The following is a 22,000-nucleotide window of genomic DNA, read 5'->3' as shown; positions in this document are numbered from 1 at the left end:
CACGAATTAAGGCCCATTTCCCTTTAGAACGCCTAGTTTAGGAGATACAGTCAATTTAAAAATTTCAAAGTGAAATTTCAAATTTTAAGGGACTTTCAAAATATTACCATAATTTCCTTGTCTTTCAGGTGAAAAAGGACATACACAAAATGCGCAACAATTTAACCGAGATCATCTGGAAGCACTCGGACAATCAAACCTTTCTGCAGGAGACAGAATGGAAGGAACAAATACAGGGAAAACTAATGTTTTTCGAAAAACAAATTCTTACCGCCATGAAAAGCAATGGCTGGGATGGAGATGACAACATAAACACAACACAATGGACATTTGCAGGATCTTTGTTTTATTCGATCATCGTTATCACAACAATAGGTAAGAAATAACAAAACTTAAATTGAATTAATTTTTAAATAGTATTACAAAGCTAAACTTAATACTGGCCTAAAATGAGGATGAGAACTGAAAATGGAAATGGAAAATGCTGGTCCAAAAGGAATGTCTTTGCTTTTGCTCTCTTTGCCTATTTTCTATGTGTTTTTAAGCTTCTTCTCCAGTTTATCGTCGATTTTCTTTTCATATTTATTTTTCACATTGGCACTTTTCACTCTTAGCTGAGGTGTATATTCCTCGAATCCATAACCAGCATAGCCATGAAAATTTTGCTGAGGTGATGGTTGATACACTCCGGATTGGGGATATGTGGATAAACCATAGCCCTCGGTGAATTGATGCGGTGGCAGAGCTGGGGAAGCAGCAGGATATTGAGAACTGGGTCCTATGGGATATTGAGAGCCGGCCGCAAACTGTTGTTGGGTATTGGGATATTGCGGTGCTGCAGGATATTGAGCTGCCCCACCGTAAATAGGATTTGCAGGACCCAAAAAGTTTTGGGTATTATAGGCAGGATAGCCGGGATAACCCACTTGACCGGGATATGGCGAGGGATATTGGGGTATGTGGGGAACTTGGGGACGACCTATTATGCCTGTGGGGCCTCCAGGACCCACTAGTATACCAGGGCTGGGGTAGCCGGGAGCTGCGCCACCACCACCACCACCACCAACGCCGCCACCTGCTCCCGCAAATTGTGGATATTGTTGGTTGAAGCCTCCACCATAACCATCTTGCGCCGCAAATCCTGGCTGAGTTGCCCCGGGGTAATTTGTATCTCCCGGCAAGTAGGGACTATTCTGCCTTGTAGGTGGTTGCTCATTGTCATCATTGTAATCTTCAATTTCATCATTGGCCACTTCACCGGGCAAAGGGCGTTTTGTGGTGGGCTCACGATCACGATCCCGATCCGCACGAGCATATGGCGCTTCGGCATAATAGACTTTTTTATTTGCCGTAGGATAATAACCGAGAATTTTTTGATTTTTTGTTTTCGTCCACGACCATTTATCCTGACCACTAACCACAGAGCCAAAAAACGCAAGGCTTAGTATGGCCAAATGATATATTGACATTTTGGATTAGAATTAAATTCAGTTTTTTCTTATTTTTTTATAAATTATGATTTTAATAATTTTTTAAATTTTCTTGTTAATTCCGTTTGATTTGGTTGGTTTTTTTTGTTTTGTCCGCACGTTGTCTACAGCGTGGGCGCTGTAAGAATATTTTGTCTGCTTTGAAGTGTAGACGGTTTTATAAATTTTTTTGTTGGCCATGTTCTTGGGGGTCTGTTGTCGGTTCGTGTGTGCGAATATTGCTGCGACAACGACGATAATTCACAAATCACTCAAGCATGGCCGGCCATCAGGTATCATCATAAAGCCAGACTGGCACATAACATCACAATGGAATGGAAGAGAACAAGAGGCCAGGGAAAAACGTCATCGTTTCGTTTGTAGCTTTTCGCTTGGAACATCATCAAATTAGCCATAAACGAATGTCCGTCCCACAAGCCAATATCCCAAAAAGTCTTGATACACATCTAGCCAACCCTATGGCTGTCTCTTGTCTGTTTGATGCTTCTTTCCCATTCTCCTCCTCTTCATCCACCGCCATGTCATGGTGGCTTGCATTGTGTGGACATAAATTATTGTTAATCAGAATTGCGCCGATTCATAAATTTATGTCTTTTTACACAATAATCAGTTATCCACTTGTGCATGCGCAATTCGTGCAATCCATCAATGGTTGAGGATGGGATACACCCATTTACCTCCCCATCAACTTCCTTCCACACAGAGAGAAAAATATGATAACAAATTTTTTTGCATTAAAAATTTCATTGTGAAACTCAAATGAAGGCTGGAATATCCCATTTAAGTTGCTTTAAAAGTTTGAATAGTTGGTTTAAAATTTTCACAGATTGTGTAGATTGGTCTAGAAGGAAATATGGGCTATATATTTTTTGATATCGGAGGGGGGCCGGACCCTCCCCCTTACCCCAAAAGTACTACCCAAAAATAAAAGTGGACCGATCGGTACAATATGGGACTCAAATGAAAGGTGTTCAGGAGTAGAGTACGAATTTCAAATTAAAAATTGGGTGCAAGTAACTGGGGGGCCGCCCCAACCCCTAAACCCCCTAAAATTGGTTTTTTTTTGACGATCATGACTATATGGGACTCAAATGAAAGGTATTCGGGAGTAGATTGCGAATATGGTCAGGAAGGAGAAATAGGCTTTATAGTTTGTTGATTTCGGAAGGGGGCGGACCCTCCCCCTTTACCCAAATATACCACCCAAAATCAAAAGTGGACCGAACGGGACAATATGGGTATCAAATGAAAGGTATTGGAAAATAGAATACGAATATGGTATTAAAATTCGGATCTAAATACCCATCGGGCCGCCCGAACCCTAAAATTCCCCCCAACAGACATATTGGGCGTTCATGTCAATATGGGCCTCAAATGAAAGGTATTCGGGAGTAGATTACAAATCTGGCACACAAAATTAGATCGAAGTATAGGGGGTTACCCTACTCCCAAAAACGCCTAAAATGGGCATATGACCCATCATGACTATATGGGACTCGTTTTTTTTTTTCGTAGAAACAAAAACGGCTGAACCGGTTTTCTTAAAATTTTCACAGATTGTGTAGGTTTGTCTGGAAGGAAACATAGGCTATATAATTTTTAGAAATCGGAGGGAGGCGGTCCCTTCCCCTTACCCCAACAACGCCATCCAAAACCAAAAGTGGACCAATAGGCACAATATGGGTATCAAGCGAAAGATATTGGAGACTAGAAAGCGAATATCGTATTAAAATTTGGGTCCAAGTACTCAGCGGGCCTCCCCAATCCAAAAATGTCCTCTAAACCGATATATTCGAAGTTCCTGTCAATATGGGACTCAAATGAAAAGTACTCGACAGTAGATTACAAATATGGCACAAAAAAATTAGGTCCAAGTAAAGGGAGGTCGCCCCACCCCCAAGTACCCCCAAATGGGCATATTAGCCGACCATGTCTATGTGAGACTCAAATGAAAGGTATTTGGGAGTAGATTACGAATATGGCATTAAAATTTGAGTTCAAGTCTAGATGGAGCTTTTCTTTCCAAAAATAAGTCAAATAGATTAATTGACCCATTATGACAATATGGAACTCAAATGAAAGGTAGTTGAGAGTAGAAAATGAATTTGATATCCAAATTTGGAGCCAAGGTACGCCCTAAAGCGCCCCCTAAACTGAACTTAATTTTCGATTATGGTAATATGGAGCTCAAATCAACGGTATTTGGGAGTAAAGAACGAATTTTATATCTATTTTCAGGGCAAAGTGCCGCCCCAAAACATCTCCAAACATTTCATATTTACCGACCATGGGAATATGGGGCTCACATTAAAAGGATTTGGGAGTGCAGCACGAATTTGATATCCATATTTGAGTCGAAATGTCTGAGTGCCATCCCTTCCCTAAAAAGCACTTCTCATTACCCTAATTATCAAAACCACTAAATCTCGGAGATTGGTTATGCGATTCGTTCGAAATTTTTTTTGCATTCTCACATTCAAAACAAAACATGGTTTCTATTGTTGGGGTCGGGTGCCTCGGGTGCCGTCCAAAACCCGCCAAATGGGTATATAGACCAATCACGACAATATATTGGGTTGCCCAAAAAGTTATTGCGGATGTTTAATAAAACTTAGAATGAACTTTAATCAAATATACTTTTTTTACATTTTTTTTCTAAAGCAAGCTAAAAGTAACAGCTGATAACTGACAGAAAAAAATGCAATTACAGAGTCACAAGCTGTGAAAAAAATTTCTCAACGCCGACTATATGATAAATCCGCAATTACTTTTTGGGCAACCCAATAGAGCTCAAACAAAAGGTGCTTAGGAGAAAAAAAAAACGAAGAGCCATGTGTTTGGGCCCCAACCGAAAACACCTCCCTATTATATAAAAGCTATTTGATGTTTAAATTGATTGATTTTCGGGAAATTGATACTCATTTTCGAGACAAAGTCCCTGGGGTCCATCCCACCCACAAACAGAATTTATTTACCGATCATGCCATTATGGGGCTCATATAAAATGTATTTGAAAGTAGAGCACGAAGCATATATTTACCTTAAGGGCCAAGTGTCGCTCTAAACCGGAGTAAAAATTTACCCAGGAACCGCGAAGGGGCTCACTTCTCACACATTAATGAAAGCTTTTCGATTCAAGTTTAAACTCAATGATAAGGGACATTTTTTTATAGCCGAGTTCGAATGCGGTGCCGTAGTGCGACATCTCTTTGGGGAGAATTTTTTACATGACCATGCATAGGAAATGTCGCCAGCATTAGGAGGGGATCACCACCGCTAAAAATTTTTTATGGTGGTCTCGCCAGGACCGCAGGCGTTCGGCGTTATAGGCGGACATAGGCTACAGTGGCACGAATTCGATATACACATTCAGGGCGAAGTGTCCCAACCCTAAATGATATTAGAGAGTTAAAAAAGGCGCAGCGGAACGGGCCCGGTTCGGCTAGTAGGCCCATAAAAGCCACATTTATTATCCGATTTTGCTGAAATTTGAGACACTGAGTTGTGTTAGGCCACTCGGTGACTTTCTTCGATTTGGTCTTGATTGGCTCAGATTTGGACATACCTCCCATACTAACCAATCTCCCGATTTGAGCCCCTTGAGCCCCTCCCTGGAAGCATCATTTGTTATCCGATTTGGCTGAAATTTTGCACAGAGTGATTTCTTGTGGCTTCCAACAACTTTGTTAAGTACGGTCCAAATCGGTTTATAACCTGATATAGCTCTTACAAACCGATCTCACGATTAGTCTTCTACAGCCTCTAGAAACTTCAATTTGTGTTCGATTTTCAGAAACTTGGTATTATTTTTATACCCACCACCGACGGATGGGGGTATATTCATTTTGTCATTCCGTTTGCAACACATCGAAATATCCATTTCCGACCCTATAAAGTATATATATTCTTGATCAGCGTAAAAATCTAAGACGATCTAGCCATGTCCGTCCGTCTGTCTGTTGAAATCACGCTACAGTCTTTAAAAATAGAGATATTGAGCTGAAATTTTGCACAGATTCTTTTTTTGTCCATAAGCAGGTTAAGTTCGAAGATGGGCTATATCGGACTATATTTTGATATAGCCCCCATATAGACCGATCCGCCGATTTAGGGTCTTAGGCCCATAAAAGACACACTTATTATCCGATTTTGTTGAAATTTGGGACAGTGAGTTGTGTTAGGCCCTTCGACATCCTTTGTCAATTTGGCTCAGATCGGTCCAGATTTGGATATAGCTGCCATATAGACCGATCCTCCGATTTAGGGTCTAAGGCCCATAAAAGCGACATTTATGGTCCGATTTCGCTGAAATTTGGGACAGTGAGTTGTCTTAGGCCCTTTGACATGCCTCCTTAAGTTGGTCCAGATCGGTTCAGATTTGGATATAGCCCCCATATAGACCGATCCGCCGATTTAGGGTCTTTGATGAAATTCGAGGCAGTGAATTGTGTAAGGCCCGTCGACATCCTTCGTTAATTTGGCTCAGATCGGTCCAGATTTGGATATAGCTGCCAAATAGATCGATCCTCCGATTTAGGGTCTAAGGCCCATAAAAGCCACATTCATTATCCGATTTAGCTGAAATTTGGAATATGTGTTAGGCCCTTTGACATATTTCTTCAATTTGGTCCAGATCGGTTCAAATTTGGATATAGCTGCCATATAGACCGATTTTTTGATTTATGGTTTTGGGCCCATAAAATGCTCATTTATTGCCCGATGTCTCCGAAATTTAGAACAGTGAGTTAAGTTAAGCCCCTTGACATACTTCTGCAATATCGCACAGATCGGTCCAGATTTGGATACAGCTGCCATATAGACCGATATCTTTGTTTTAGGTTTTGGGGCCATAAAAGACGCATTTATTGTCCGATGTCGCTGAAATTTGAGACAGTGAGTTTGGTTAGGCTCTTCGATGTCCTGCTTCAATTTTGCCCAGATCGGTCCAGATTTGAATATAGCTGCCATATAGACCGATTTGATAGACTCTGGATTTAAGGTTTAGGGCCCATAAAAGAGGCATTTATTGTCCGATTTCGCCGAAATTTGGGACAGTGCTTTGTGTTAGGCTCTTCGACATGTTTATGCAACTTGGCCCAAATCGGTCCAGATTTGGATATAGCTGCCATGTAGACCGATATCTCGATTTAAAGTCTTGGCCCCATAAAAGGCGCATTTATAATCCGATTTCACTGAAATTTGACACAGTGACTTATGTTCGGCTTTTCGACATCCTTGTAGTATATAATTCAGATCGGAATGAGGTATATGAGCATAAGGTATGAAATTTTCACCGAATTTTGATGAAAGGTGGTTTACATATATACCCGAGGTGGTGGGTATCCAAAGTTCGGCCCGGCCGAACTTAACGCCTTTTTACTTGTTTTATTATCCATTTACATGTTCATCTCGACGTTGGACTACATTAGACTAAAGCTTGATAAGGTTAGCATATAAACTGCTTTCTAGATAAGGATTTTGATGGTAACAAGCAAGGTAGACATATTCCACCACCTTTCCTTCTAAAGGGTGATTTTTTTGAGGTTAGGATTTTCATGCATTAGTATTTGACAGATCACGTGGGATTTCAGACATGGTGTCAAAGAGAAAGATGCTCAGTATGCTTTGACATTTCATCATGAATAGACTTACTAACGAGCAACGCTTGCAAATCATTGAATTTTATTACCAAAATCAGTGTTCGGTTCGAAATGTTTTAAAATTTTGACAAATTTTGTTCAGCGATGAGGCTCATTTCTGGTTGAATGGCTACGTAAATAAGCAAAATTGCCGCATTTGGAGTGAAGAGCAACCAGAAGCCGTTCAAGAACTGCCCATGCATCCCGAAAAATGCACTGTTTGGTGTGGTTTGTACGCTGGTGGAATCATTGGACCGTATTTTTTCAAAGATGCTGTTGGACGCAACGTTACGGTGAATGAACACATTTCGAACCGAACACTGATTTTGGTAATAAAATTCAATGATTTGCAAGCGTTGCTCGTTAGTAAGTCTATTCATGATGAAATGTCAAAGCATACTGAGCATCTTTCTCTTTGACACCATGTCTGAAATCCCACGTGATCTGTCAAATACTAATGCATGAAAATCCTAACCTCAAAAAAATCACCCTTTAATAGATGTTCTTTTTTTTAATGTGTACTTCTTAATTGCCTTTTGAGCCTATCATCATATCAAACAATCATTCGTCATGCATCAATGGGCACGTACAATTTGTGGCCCAACGTGATCTCGTTAATCACGTAACCTGCTTTGATTTTTTTATTTTCTTTATTGTTAAAATTTTTCTAATTGTTAAACAACAACCAAATATCTTTCCCAGAGCTTTGTTTTCATTACAAATCATTTTGGGGACATACTTCACCGTTCTGCGTTCTGTCGTGCCGGGCAACAAAGGAACAATCAAGATTTCTTAGAACGCTGTGACAGTAAGAAGTGTGAATCTTATTATCCGGATAATGGGACCGGCCACACCATCATTGCAATGAAGGTTGGCCATTGACATTGATTTGTAGTGTTTTGTTCACCTTCCCTTGATCAGTTAAAAACAACATCAACAACAACAACAACATAAAGATCTTTGCCTGGATGAATGAAGGAGAGACGAGAATGCGTTCAAAAGAAAGGTTTAATGCAGTTAATCGTGAGAGAATTTCGATGTGGGATATGTTATATTTAAGGGAATGGTAATGGCCAAATTTGCTTTTGCAAGGAGTGAGTAGAAAAAAAGAAGGAAGCCGTTAGCCGTTATGTAAGTGGAGGTAAATAATTGGCCACATTTTATTCGCATTGTAATAAAACTTGGAGTTTTCAAGAATTTTAGAAGAAATTATGATTGCCCAAATTAAAAACAAAAACAAGTTCGGCCGGGCCGAATCTTGGGACCCCACCACCATGGATTCTGATAAAAACTTATAAAAAATAAATTTAGTTGAAGGGCATTATTCTATTCTACATATCAAACTTCTGTCAAACCAGCAAAAATTAAAGCTTCTAGGAACCGAATAAGGATGATGCGAAGACCGGTTTATATGGGAGCTATATTAGGTCACCGACCAATTCGGACCGTATTTGGCACAGTTATTGGAAGTCGTAACAGAACACTACATGCCAAATCGGACAAAAATGGCGGCTTGTAAGAACTTAAGAAGTCATATCGGGAGATCGGTTTATATAGGAGCTATATCAGGTAAAAGACTGATTTGAACCGTATTTGGTGCTGTTGTTTGAAGTCGTAACAAAACACCGCACGCAAAATCTCATATAAATCGGACAAAAATTGCAGCTTGTAAGGGCTCAAGAAGTCAAATCGGAAGATCGGTTCATATATAGTTGTTGGAAGTCATAACAGAACAATATGTGCAAAATTTCAGCCAGAACGGACAAAAATTGCGGCTTGTAAGGGTTCAAAAAGTCAAATCGGGAAATCGGTTTACATGGGAACTTTATCGGGTTATAGACCGATTTCGACCGTACTTGGCAAATTTGTTGGAAGTCATAACAGAACACTACATGCGAAATTTCAGCCAAATCGGACAATAATTGCGGCTTCCAGGGGCTCAAGAAGTCAAATCGGGAGATCGGTTTATATAGGAGCTACATCTAAATCTTAAACGATATGGACAATTTGCAATCCCCAATGACCTACATCAATATTAAGTATTTCTGCAAAATTTCAAGAGACTAGCTTAACGCATTCGACCGCTATCGTGATTTCGACAGACGGGCGGACTGATGGACGGACTTAGCTATTGGGTTGCCCAAAAAGTAATTGCGGATTTTTCATATAGTCGGCGTTGACAAATTTTTTCACAGCTTGTGACTCTGTAATTGCATTCTTTCTTCTGTCTTCTGTTATCAGCTGTTACTTTTAGCTTGCTTTAGAAAAAAATGTAAAAAAAGTATATTTGATTAAAGTTCATTCTAAGTTTTATTAAAAATACAAATGGGCAACCCAATAGATCGACCCAGAACGTCGAGACGATCAAGAATATACACATTTTGTGGAGTCTTAGACCAATGTTTCGAGGTGTTACAAACGGAATAACTGGATTACCACCGCATCCAATGGTGTTGTTACCTTTAATTATATAAAGATTTTACTCCTATTTTAAATATATTGAAGTAAAGTTTTTATAAATTTCTGTTTTTATACCCTCCACCCTCGAAATATTAGTTTCGTATTCTACACTCAAATACCTTTTATTTGAGCCCCATATTGCCATGGTCAGTAAATGAGTCCTGTTTGGGGGTGTTTTGGGGAAGGGATGGACCTACAGAAACTTGCTCCCACATTTGGATACCACATTCGTATTCTACTGTCAAATACCTTTCATTTGAGTCCCATATTGCCGTGGTCGGCGAATATGTCCGATTTAGGGGTGTTTTGGGCGTTGGGGTGGTCCCCCAAGCTCTTGGTCCGACAATTGGATATCAGATACGTTTTTGAATCTGAAATTACCTTTCATTTGAGTCCCATATGATCGTGATTGGTCAATATATCTATTTGATAGGTTTTGGGGATTGAGCCTCCCCCAGGTACCCTATCCGATATTTGGACAACAAATTTTTCTTTTTACGTGACAATAAAAGAACACACAAAAGTTCACTAAAATCGCAATACCCATCACAGAGATTTTCTGAAAATTAGGGGAATGGAGGAGGGCCCCCCCCCCGCCCCCTCCAGAAAACAAAAAATGAAGTACCTATTTTCACCACGGGTCCATAATGCTTCACCTGTGAAAATTTCAAGAAAATCGGGTCAGCCACTTTTGTGTCTATACGGTACATACATAAAAACAAACAAACACAAATTCATTTTTATACCCTCCACCATAGGATGGAGGTATACTAATTTCATCATTCTGTTTGTAACACCTCGAAATATGCATCTAAGACCCCATAAAGTATATATATTCTTGATCGTCGTGACATTTTATGTCGATCTAGCCATGTCCGTCCGTTTGTCTGTCTGTCGAAAGCACGCTAACTTTCATAGGAGAAAAGCTAGCCCCTTGAAATTTTGCACAAATACTTCTTATTAGTGTAGGTCGAATGGACCATATCGGTCGAAATTTTGACATAGCTGCCATATAAACCGATCTTGGATCTTGACTTCTTGAGCCTCTAGAGTGCGCAAATCTTATCCGATTTGAATGAAATTTTGCACGACGTGTTTTGTTATGAGATCCAACAACTGTGCCAAGTTTGGTCCAAATCGGTTCATAACCTGATATAGCTGCCATATAAACCGATCTTGGGTCTTGATTTCTTGAGCCTCTACAGTGCGTAATTCTTATCCGATTTGAATGAATTTTTGCACGAAGTATTTTGTTATGATATCCAACAACTGTGCCAAGTATGGTTCAAATCGGTTTATAACTTTATATAGCTGCCATATAAACCGATCTTGGGTCTTGACTTCTTAAGCCTCTAGAAGGCGCAATTCCAATCCGATTTGATTGAAATTTAGCATGAGGTGTTTTGTTATGACTTCCAACAACTGTGCTAAATATGGTGTAAATCAGTCCATAACCTGATATAGCTGTCATATAAACCGATTGTGGATATTGACTTCTTGAGCCTCTAGAGGGCGCAATTCTTATTTGATTTGGCTGAAATTTGGCTTAAAGTGTTTCATTATGACTTCCTACAACTGTGCTAAGTATGGTGGAAATCAGACCACAACATGATATAGCTGTCATATAAACCGGTCTGGAATCTTGACTTCTTGAGCCTCTAGAGGACGCAATTCCAATCCGATTTGGCTGAAATTTGGCATGAGGTGTTTTGTTATGACTTTCAACAACTGCGCCAAGAATGGTTCAAATCGGTCCATAACCTGATATAGTCGTCATGTAAACCGATCTGGGATCTTGATTTCTTGAGCGTCTAGAGGGCGCAATTCCAATCCGATTTGGTTGAAATTTGTCATGAGGGGTTTTGTGACTTTCAACAACTGTGCCAAGTGTGGTTCCAATCGGTTTATAACCTGATATAGCTGTCATATAAACCGATCGTGGATATTGACTTCTTGAGCCTCTAGAGGACGCAATTCTTTTCCGATTTGGCTGAAATTTGGCATGACGTGTTTCGTTATGACTTTCAACAACTGTGCTAAGTATGGTGGAAATCAGTTTATAACTGGATACAGCTGTCATATAAACCGATCTGGGATCTTAACTTTTTGAGCCTCTAGAGGGCGTAATTATTGTCCAATTTGGCTAAAATTTTGAGCAACGACTTCTCCCATAACCTTCAACATACGTGTCGAATATGGTCCGAATCGGTCTATAGCCTGAAACAGCTCCCATATAAACCGATCTCCCTATTTTACTGCTTGAGCCCCTAAAGGGCGCAATTCTTATTCGAATTGGTTAAAATTTTACACAACGACTTCTACTGTAGTCTCCAACATTCAATTTAATTATGGTCCGAATCGGACCACAACTTGATATGGCTTCAATAGCATAGCAATTCTTATCTTTTATCCTTTATTTGCCTAAAAAGAGATACCGGGAAAAGAACTCGACTAAAGCGATCCATGGTGGAGGGTATATAAGATTTACAATCCTAACATTTTAGAACCTAATCTAAAATCCCATTTGAACTGAGTTTGTCTTCTATGACAATTTACAAAGGCATTTAGCTTTTTAAAGCAGATGAATTAAAATCACTATCGCTTTTTGTTTTAAATGTCTTTGGTAGATATTTGCTGCTTTTTGTTCTTTAACCAATTACAGTTTTTTTTTTTCATTCCCCCTAAACCCATTCAAAATGCTACTTCCGGAAAAGATTTCCCACATTACCAATTCCGCATTCGTAGCCGAGTACCTTGTCTTGCATAGTTTTGAAGCTAGACCTTAAAACATTTGCCGGCATAAAAAGAATTACATTTCAAAAATTGTGCATAATTTGTGAATGACGCTTTATCAAATTTCGACCATTAACGAAGGTTGGGCAAGAACAGTGGCAACTATGACCTTTGCATGCTATATTCTTAGCGTTTCAGATGTCGATGAAAACAAAAACTATGCAACAGTTTTGTTTAAACACCAAACAAAAGAATTCAAATTAAAAATAAAACAATAACAACCACAAACACAACAAAATGAAAATAAACAAAAACATTTCAAAAAGAAAATATTGTGTTTGGATTTCCCAAAAAAAAGTACAAACAAAGGCAGGCCACATTACACTCGAGGAAAATGAACACACTAATCATGATATCCGCAAACAAAATTCAAATTTTATAAAAAACTCGGTGGAACCAAATATTGAATACCCTCCAACAGGGAGGAGTTATAGATCTCTTAACAGCACGCGTATGTTGAAGGTCATGAGAGAAGCCGTTGTACAAAATTTCAGCCAAATCGGATGAGAATTGCGCCCTCTAGAGGTTCAAGAAGTAAAGATCCAAGATCCATCGGTTTATAGGGCAGCTATATCAACACATGGACCGATTTGAACCATACTTAACGCAGTTATTGGAAATGATACCAAAACAGCGCGTGCAAAATTTCAGCCAAATCGGATGAAAATAGCGCCCTCTAGTGGCTCAAGAAGTAAAGATCCAAGATCGATTTATATGGCAGCTATATCAAAACATGAAACGATGTAGCCTATTTACAATACCAACTGAGCTACACTAATAAGTAGTATTTGTGCAAAATTTTAAGCACCTAGCTTTACTCTTTCAAAAGTTAGCGTGCTTTCGACAGACGGATGGATGGATGGACAAATGGACGCACATAACTATTGCAAATTGCAAATTTTGCCCATGAACATTCCACTAAGGAACAGGGGCAAACTTCCCACATATCAATGAGTGCAGTCCGATTCAAGTTAAAGCTCAATGATAAGGGACCTCCTTTTTATAGCCGAGTCCGAACGGCGAGCCGCAGTGCGACACCTCTTTGGAGAGAAGTTTTACATGGCATAGTAGCTCACAAATGTCGCCAGCATTAGGAAGGGGAAAACCACCGCTGAAAATGTTTTCTGATGATCTCGCCAGGATTCGAACCCAGGCGTTCAGCGTCATAGGCGGACATGCTAACCTCTGCGCTACGGTGGCCTTCAACATGGCTATATTGACTTAAAATGTCATGACACTCAAGAATGAGGTCTTAGACGAATATTTTGAGGTGTTACAAAGGGAATGACGACATTAGTATGCCCCTATCCTATGGGGGGGGGGGGGGGGGGGTATATTAAAGGGTGCAGTGCGATTGTAGCTCGTCTATTGAAGATCGGGGACGACATGCTGCTACGGTATATAAATTTGCTTGTATGCGTTTTTATACCCACCACCATAGGATGGGGGTATACTAATCTAGACATTCCGTTGGTAGCACCTCAAAATATTTGTCTAAGACCCTATAAAGTATATATTCTTGATCGTCTCTACGTTCCGAGTCGATCTAGCCATGTCCGTCCGTCCGTCTGTCGAAATCACGATAGTGGTCGAACACGTAAAGCAAGCCGCTTGAAATTTTGCACAGATACTTAACATTGATGTAGGTCGTTGGGGATTGCAAATGGGCCATATCGGTTAAGATTTGGTTATAGCTCCCGTATAAACCAATCTCTCGATTTGACTTCTTGAGCCCCTGGCAATTTTTGTCCGATTTGGCTGAAATTAAACATGAAGTGTTTTCTTAAGGCAAATGTGCCAGGTACGGCTCAAATCGGTCTACAACCTGATATAGCTCCATATGAACCGACCTCTCGATTTGACTTCTTGAGCCCTTACAAGTCGCAATTTTTGTCCGATTTAACTGAAATGGAACACGAAGTGTTTTCTTATGGCTTTCAACAACTGAGCCAAGCAGGGCTCAAATAGCTCTACTACCTGATATAGCTTCCATATAAACCGATCTGCCGATTTGACTTCTTGAGCATTTACAAGTCCGATTTGGCTGAAATTGAGCATGTAGTGTTTTTTATGACTATCAGCATACGTGCAAAGTACGGTCCAAATGGGTCTATAAACTGATATATAGCTCTCATATAAACCGATCACTCAATTTGACTTCTTCAGTCCTTACAAGCCGCAATTTTTGTCCGATGTGGCTGAAATTTTGCATGCGGTTTTCTTTTACAACTTCCAACAACTTTGCATAATACGGTCCAAATTGATACATAACCTGATATAGCTCTTATGTAAACCAGTCTCTCGATCATACTTGTTCGGTTCTTAGAAGTTTGAATGCCCCCAAAGCAGCTATATCATCAAATATCAGACCAAAGATAAGTCACCGTGTCAAATTTCAGCGAAATCGGATAATAAATGCGCCTTTTATGGGCCCAAGACCATAAATCGAGAGATCGGTCTATATGGCAGTTATATCCAAATCTGAATCAATCTGGGCCAAAATGAAGAACAATGTTGAAGGCCCTAACACAACTCATTGTCCCAAACTTCGGCGACATCGGACAATAAATGCGCTTATTATGGTCTCGAAACCTTAAATCGAGAGATCGGTCTATATGGCAGCTATATCCAAATCTGGACCGATTTGGGCCAAAATAAAGAAAAATGTCGAAGACCCTAACACAACTCCAGATTTTAGCGAAATCGGATAATAAATACGCCTTTTATGGGCCCAAGACCATAAATCGAGAGATCGGTCTATATGGCAGTTATATCCAAATCCGAATCAATCTGGGCCAAATTGAAGAAGGATGTCAAAAGCCCTAACACAACTCACTGTTCCAAATTTTGACAAAATCTGACAATAATATGGGCCCAAGACCTTAAATGGAGAGATCGGTCTATATGGCAGCTATGTATATCCAAATCTGGACCGACCTGGGCGAAATTGAATAAGGATATCGATCGGTCTAACACAACTCACGGCCCCCAATTTCAGCAAAATCGGATAATAAATGTGGCTTTTATGGGCCTAAGACCTTAAATCGGCGGATCGGTCTATATGGGGGTTATATCAAGATATAGTCCGATATAGCCCATCTTCGAACTTAACCTGCGTATGGACAAAAAAAGAATTTGTGCAAAGTTTTAGCTCAATATCTCTATTTTTAAAGACTGTACCGTGATTTCAACAGACAGACGGACGGACATGACTAGAAAGTCTTCGATAGCACTACCCAAAAATAAAAGTGGACCGATCGGGACAATATGGGATTCAAATGAAAGGCTTTTAGAGTAGAGTACGAATTTCACAATAAAAGTTCAGTCCATGTACCTGGGGAGCCGCCCCAGCCCCAAAAACCCTTAAAATAGTTTTATTTGACGATCATGACAATATAGGACCCAAATACAAGGTATTCGGGAGATTATTACAAATATGGTCAGAGCCCTTATAATTTATAGATAACGGAAGGGGCGGACCCTCCACCGTTACCCCAAAAACACCACCCAAAATCAAAAGTGGACCGTTAAGGACAATATGGGTATCAAATGAAAAGTATGCGGGAGTAGATAACGAATTTGGCATACAAATTCATATCGAAGTATAGGGGGTGACCCCACCCCCACTAAAACGCCCAAAATGGGCACATTAGCCAATCACAGATATATGGGACTCGATTCGTTTGTTCCGTACAGATTGAAAAACGGCAGAATCAATTTTCTCGAAATTTTCGCATATTATGTAGGTTGGTCTGAAAGGAAACATAGGCTATACAATTTTTCGGTATCGGAAGGTTGACGGACCCTCCCCCTTATGCCTAAAACATAACGCAAAATCAAAAGTGGACCGAGCAGGACAATATAGGTATCAAATGAAAGGTATTGGAGAGTAGAATACGAATATGATATACAAATTTGAGTCTAAGTACCCATCGGGCCGCCTTAAAACTCGCCAAAACAAACATATTGGACATTCATTTCAATATGGGGCTCAAATTCGGGAGTAGATTTCGAATCTGGCATACAAAATTAGATCGAAGTATAGGGGGTCCCGCCACCCCTCAAACACGCATATTAGCCGACCATGGCTATATGGGGCTCAAATGAAAGCTATTAGGGAGTAGATTACGAATATGACATTAAAATTTGTGTTCAACTCTAGGTGGCACTTTTCCTCCTAAAGATACGTCAAATTGCTTATTTGACCCTTTATGACGATATGGGACTCAAATGAAAGATATTTGAGAGTAGAAAACGAATTTGTTATTCAGTTTTGGAGCCAAGTGTTTTGGGGTATGCCCTAAAGCACCACCTAAACTGAACTTTATTTTCGTTGGGAATAAAACAACAAATTTGATATCTATTTTCAGTGCAAAGTGCCGGTGACCGCCCCAGCTCCAAAACACCCTCCAAACGATTCATATTTACCAGCCATGGTAATATGGGGCTCAAACTAAAGGGATTTGGAAGTGCAGCACGAATTTGATATCCATTTTTTGAGTCGAAATGTCTGAGGTGCCATCCCTCCCTTAATGAGAACATTACCCTAAGGAAGAACATTACCACCAGGAACCGAGAAGGGGCAAATTCTTACACATCAATGAGTGCTTTCCGATTCATGTTTAAACTCAATTACAAGGGACCTTTTGTTATAGCCGAGTCCGAACGGTGTCCCGCAATGCGACACCTCTTTGGGGAAAATTTTTTAAATTAGCATGCATGGCATTGTACCTCGCAAATGTCGCCAACATTAAGAGGGGGATAAACACCGCTTTGTCCGATGTTCTCGCTAGGATTCGAACGCGTCATAGGCTACAATGGCGCGAATTCGATATCCTCATTCAGGGCGAAGTGTCCCCACCCTAAAAAGATATTAGAGAGTTAAAGAAGGCACAGCGGAGCGGGTCCGGTTCGGCTATAAAATATAAAATTAACTGCATTTAACATTTGGGCTACACAAATCAACAAAATTCTTAGGAGAATATTTGCCAAAATGTCTTTGTTGCGTGTTATAGTGGTTCATAATTATTGTTATTCATTTTGTTGTTTTTCAAAATTTTAACGGTCAATAAACTTATTCTTGTGGCATCAACAGCAATGGCGTGAGAACTTTTCTAAACAATTTTCTATTGTTCTCGAAAAAACGTTTTTCCAAACAAGACCTTGCTTCTGGTTTTTTGGGTTTTTAGGTTTGTGGGGTTTTCCTAGTTTCCATTAAATGTAACACATTTTAGAGGTCAAGCTGAACGCATAGTGGTTGGCCCCTTTCAAATCAGTCTTTGCATATGGTTATTATGGCCCCATAGTAAAAATGAAAAAAAAAAACGTCATAAATAAAACAAAAACGTTGAAAATATAAAATTAAGATATGGTTCACCGTTTATAGTAGAAAATATGCATGCAAGGGTATCTAACTATTGGGTTGCCCAAAAAGTAATTGCGGATTTTTCATATAGTCGGCGTTGACAAATTTCACAGCTTGTGACTTTGTAATTGCATTCTTTCTTCTGTCAGTTATCGGCTGTTACTTTTAGCTTGCTTTAGAAAAAAAGGGTAAAAAATATATATTTGATTAAAGTTCATTCTAAGTTTTATTAAAAATGCATTTACTTTCTTTTAAAAAATCCGCAATTACTTTTTGGGCAACTCATATTTAATGGATAAATTTCAATTTAATGGATACATTGATTTTTTTTAAACCAAAGCTTAGAAAAACACGAAATGAATCTTTTGACATTGAACTTGAAAAGTGCAAATTGATTAACAAACACGTTATAGTCCGATTCGGACCATAAATGAATATTAAATGCTGAACATTGTAGAAGTCTGTGTGTAATATTTCAGTCCATTCGGATAAGAACTGCTCCTTGTAGGGGCTGAAGAAGAAGATCGGTTTATATAAGAGCTGTATCAAGCGGTAGATCGATTCAGACCATATTGGGAGAAGCCGTTGTATACAATTTTTGCCAAATCGGATGAGAATCGCGCTCTCTAGAGGCGCAACGGGTAGAGATATCTCTTTGAAATTTGGAATGGTTAGAGCTGAAAGGTTGGATCCCTAGGTTGTTCGTGCCCCTTTGAGCAGGCCCCTAATATTGGTCATCTCGGTATTGGGAAAATTTGTTGAGGCTGCCAAATCATCGTTTGTAGTCCGATTTTCAAAATGTTGTTCCCCTACAAACAGCCCGCTTGAGTTCTACACTATCTCAACTGCTTTCAGGGATATTCGCCTTCAAATTTTTTTATACCCTCCACCATAAGATGGGGGGTATACTAATTTCGTCATTCTGTTTGTAACTACTCGAAATATTCGTCTGAGACCCCATAAAGTATATATATTCTTGATCGTCGTGAAATTTTATGTCGATCTAGCCATGTCCGTCCGTCTGTCCGTCCGTCCGTCCGTCCGTCCGTCCGTCCGTCCGTCCGTCCGTCTGTCTGTCGAAAGCACGCTAACTTCCGAAGGAGTAAAGCTAGCCGCTTGAAATTTTGCACAAATACTTCTTATTAGTGTAGGTCGGTTGGTATTGTAAATGGGCCATATCGGTCCATGTTTTGATATAGCTGCCATATAAACCGATCTTGGGTCTTGACTTCTTGAGCCTCTAGAGTGCGCAATTCTTATCCGATTGGGATGAAATTTTGCACGACGTGTTTTGTTATGACATCCAACAACTGTGCCAAGTATGGTTCAAATCGGTTCATAACCTGATATAGCTGTCATATAAACCGATCTTGGGTCTTGACTTCTTGAGCCTCTAGAGTGCGCAATTCTTATCCGATTGGAATGAAATTTTGCACGACGCGTTTTGTTATTATATCCAACAACTGTGCCAAGTATTGTTCAAATCGGTCCATAACCTGATATAGCTGCCATATACACCGATCTAGGGTTTTGACTTCTTGAGCCTCTAGAGTGCGCAATTCTTATCCGATTGGAATGAAATTTTGCACGACGTGTTTTGTTACGATATCCAACAACTGTGCCAAGTATGGTTCAAATCGGTCCATAACCTTATATAGCTGTCAATAAACCGATCTTGGGTCTTGACTTCTTGAGCCTCTAGAGGGCGCAATTCTTATCCAATTTGAATGAATTTTGGCACGTTGTATTTTGTTATGATATCCAACAACTGTGCCAAATATGGTTCAAATCGGTTCATAACCTGATATAGCTGCCATATAAACCGATCTGGGATCTTGACTTCTTGAGCCTCTAGAGGTCGCAATTATTATCCGATTTGCCTGAAATTTTGTATGACGGATTCTCTCATGACCATTAACATACGTGTTTATTATGGTCTGAATCGGTATATAGCCCGATACAGCTCCCATATAAATCGATCTCTCTATTTTACTTCTTGAGCCCACAAAGGGCGCAATTCTTATTCGAATTGGCTGACATTTTACACAGGTCTCCAACATATAATTTAATTGTGGTCCAAACCGAACCGGATCTTGATATCGCTCTAATAGCAGAGCAAATCTTTTCTTATATCCTTTTTTTGCCTAAGAAGAGATGCCGGGAAAAGAACTCGACAAATGCGATCCATGGTGGAGGGTATATAAGATTCGGCCCGGCCGAACTTAGCACGCTTTTACTTGTTTTTTCTTGCAAGTTTGACCAAGACCTGCATCGTATTTTGCAATTTCCAAAGACATTTGTGGTTCGATTTATGCATTATTTTGGTTCGTAACAAAATTTGCAACGACTTTGCTGCAACAAATTTCCACATCTGATTATTCAATTAAAAGTTATACAGTTTGGCAGTGAAAAATGAAAAAAGTGTATTTTTTGCATTTTTTGGTCAAAAAAAGTATTTTCTTTCTCTTTTGTAAAGGGGATATATTTTAGATGCGTTTTAAGTGAAATTCGAACAAAAAATAAAATAGCCAATTTTTTATTAAAAAAAAAATAGAAAAACCCCTCGAGTTCTCAAATTCCAAAGCCCAGATCTGCCATTTGGGCACATGTTTCTTTTACTCCATATGTCCTCTAAACCGATGCAAAAAATGTTTTGCACCTAACAACATTTTTAACCTCCACAGTAAATTTACTAAAAAATGCCGATTTTAAAACTCTCTTGTCACGATCTCGCTAACACCTCAGCTCAGCTCTTAAACGGCAGATTTTTTAGGAGTTTTTATACCCTCCACCATAAATAAGATGGGGGGTATACTAATTTCGTCATTCTGATTGTAACTACTCGAAATATTCGTCTGAGACCCCATAAAGTATATATATTCTTGATCGTCGTGAAATTTTATGTCGATCTAGCCATGTCCGTCCGTCTGTCTGTCGAAAGCACGCTAACTTCCGAAGGAGTAAAGCTAGCCGCTTGAAATTTTGCACAAATACTTCTTATTAGTGTAGGTCGGTTGGTATTGTAAATGGGCCATATCGGTCCATGTTTCGATATAGCTGCCATATAAACCGATCTTGGGTCTTGACTTCTTGAGCCTCTAGAGTGCGGAATTCTTATCCGATTGGGATAAAATTTTGCACGATGTGTTTTGTTATGATATCCAACAACTGTGCCAAGTATGGTTCAAATCGGGTTATAACCTGATATAGCTGCCATATAAACCGATCTTGGGTCTTGACTTCTTGAGCCTCTAGAGTGCGCAATTCTTATCCGATTGGAATGAAATTTTGCACGACGTGTTTTGTTATGATATCCAACAACTGTGCCAAGTATGGTTCAAATCGGTTCATAACCTGATATAGCTGCCATATAAACCGATCTTGGGTCTGGAATTCTTGAGCCTCTAGAGGGCACAATTTTTATTCGATTTCAATAAATTTTTGCACGAAGTATTTCGTTATGATATCCAACAACTGTGCCAAGTATGGTTCAAATCGGTTCATAACCTGATATAGCTGTCATATAAACCGATCTTGGGTCTTGACTTCTTGAGCCTCTAGAGTGCGCAATTATTATCCGATATGCCTGAAGTTTTGTACGATGGATCCTCTCATGACCATCAACAAACGTGTTTATTATGGTCTGAATCGGTCTTTAGCCCGATACAGATCTCATATAAATCGTTCTCTCTATTTTACTTCGTGAGCCCCAATGGACGCAATTCTTATACAAATTGGCTGAAATTTTACACAGGTCTCCAACATATAATTTAATTGTGGTCCAAACCGGACCATATCTTGATATCGTTTTAATAGCAGAGCAAATCTTTTCTTATATCCTTTTTTGCCTAAGAAGAGATGCCGGGAGAAGAACTCGGCAAATGCGATCCATGGTGGAGGGTATGTAAGATTCGGCCCGGCCGAACTTAGCACACTTTTACTTGTTTTTTTTTTTTTTGGTTTTGTCCCACAGTGCGATGCTGGGCTTTTGGCTTACACCTTATCTTTCAAGTAGTCCCAAACGAAAAAGTCGCAATGTGTTACATCACAGGATCTCGGTGAGCAATTGTGATCACTTCTTGTCACCTCTCCATAGCGCAATCAATTCACCGTAGCTGTTGATCCAATCTCATATTCAAAGAAGTAAGGTCCAATGACCCAGCCGGACCATAAACCACACCAAACTGTTGCACGCTGAGGATGGAGAGACTTCACAATAAAACATGAGCAGGAAAGATAGCGTGATTTCGACA

The 22,000-nt window shown here is 39.7% G+C and overlaps 2 protein-coding genes across 6 annotated transcripts in view; one reads left to right on the top strand and one right to left on the bottom strand.

Moving 5' to 3' along the window:
• LOC106094575 (uncharacterized) overlaps window positions 1–22,000 on the top strand; it is a 53,911-nt gene that overhangs the window by 24,641 nt on the left and 7,270 nt on the right. For all 5 annotated transcript variants that reach the window (XM_059371034.1, XM_059371032.1, XM_059371030.1 and 2 more), the window contains exon 3: window positions 129–375. In XM_059371034.1, the coding sequence (XP_059227017.1) occupies window positions 129–375 (247 nt within the window). The remainder of the gene's footprint in view (window positions 1–128; window positions 376–22,000) is intronic.
• On the bottom strand, window positions 326–1,721 carry LOC106094576 (collagen alpha-1(IV) chain). The gene has a single exon (XM_013261800.2). The coding sequence runs from the start codon at window positions 1,467–1,469 to the stop codon at window positions 531–533; it is 939 nt and encodes a 312-aa protein (XP_013117254.2). The 5' UTR covers window positions 1,470–1,721; the 3' UTR covers window positions 326–530.

The sequence above is a fragment of the Stomoxys calcitrans genome, chromosome 1, assembly GCF_963082655.1.
Source record: "Stomoxys calcitrans chromosome 1, idStoCalc2.1, whole genome shotgun sequence".
NCBI classification, from domain to species: domain Eukaryota; kingdom Metazoa; phylum Arthropoda; class Insecta; order Diptera; family Muscidae; genus Stomoxys; species Stomoxys calcitrans.
Note: the sequence above shows the minus strand (reverse complement) of the source record. Positions and strands in the feature narration are given on the sequence as shown.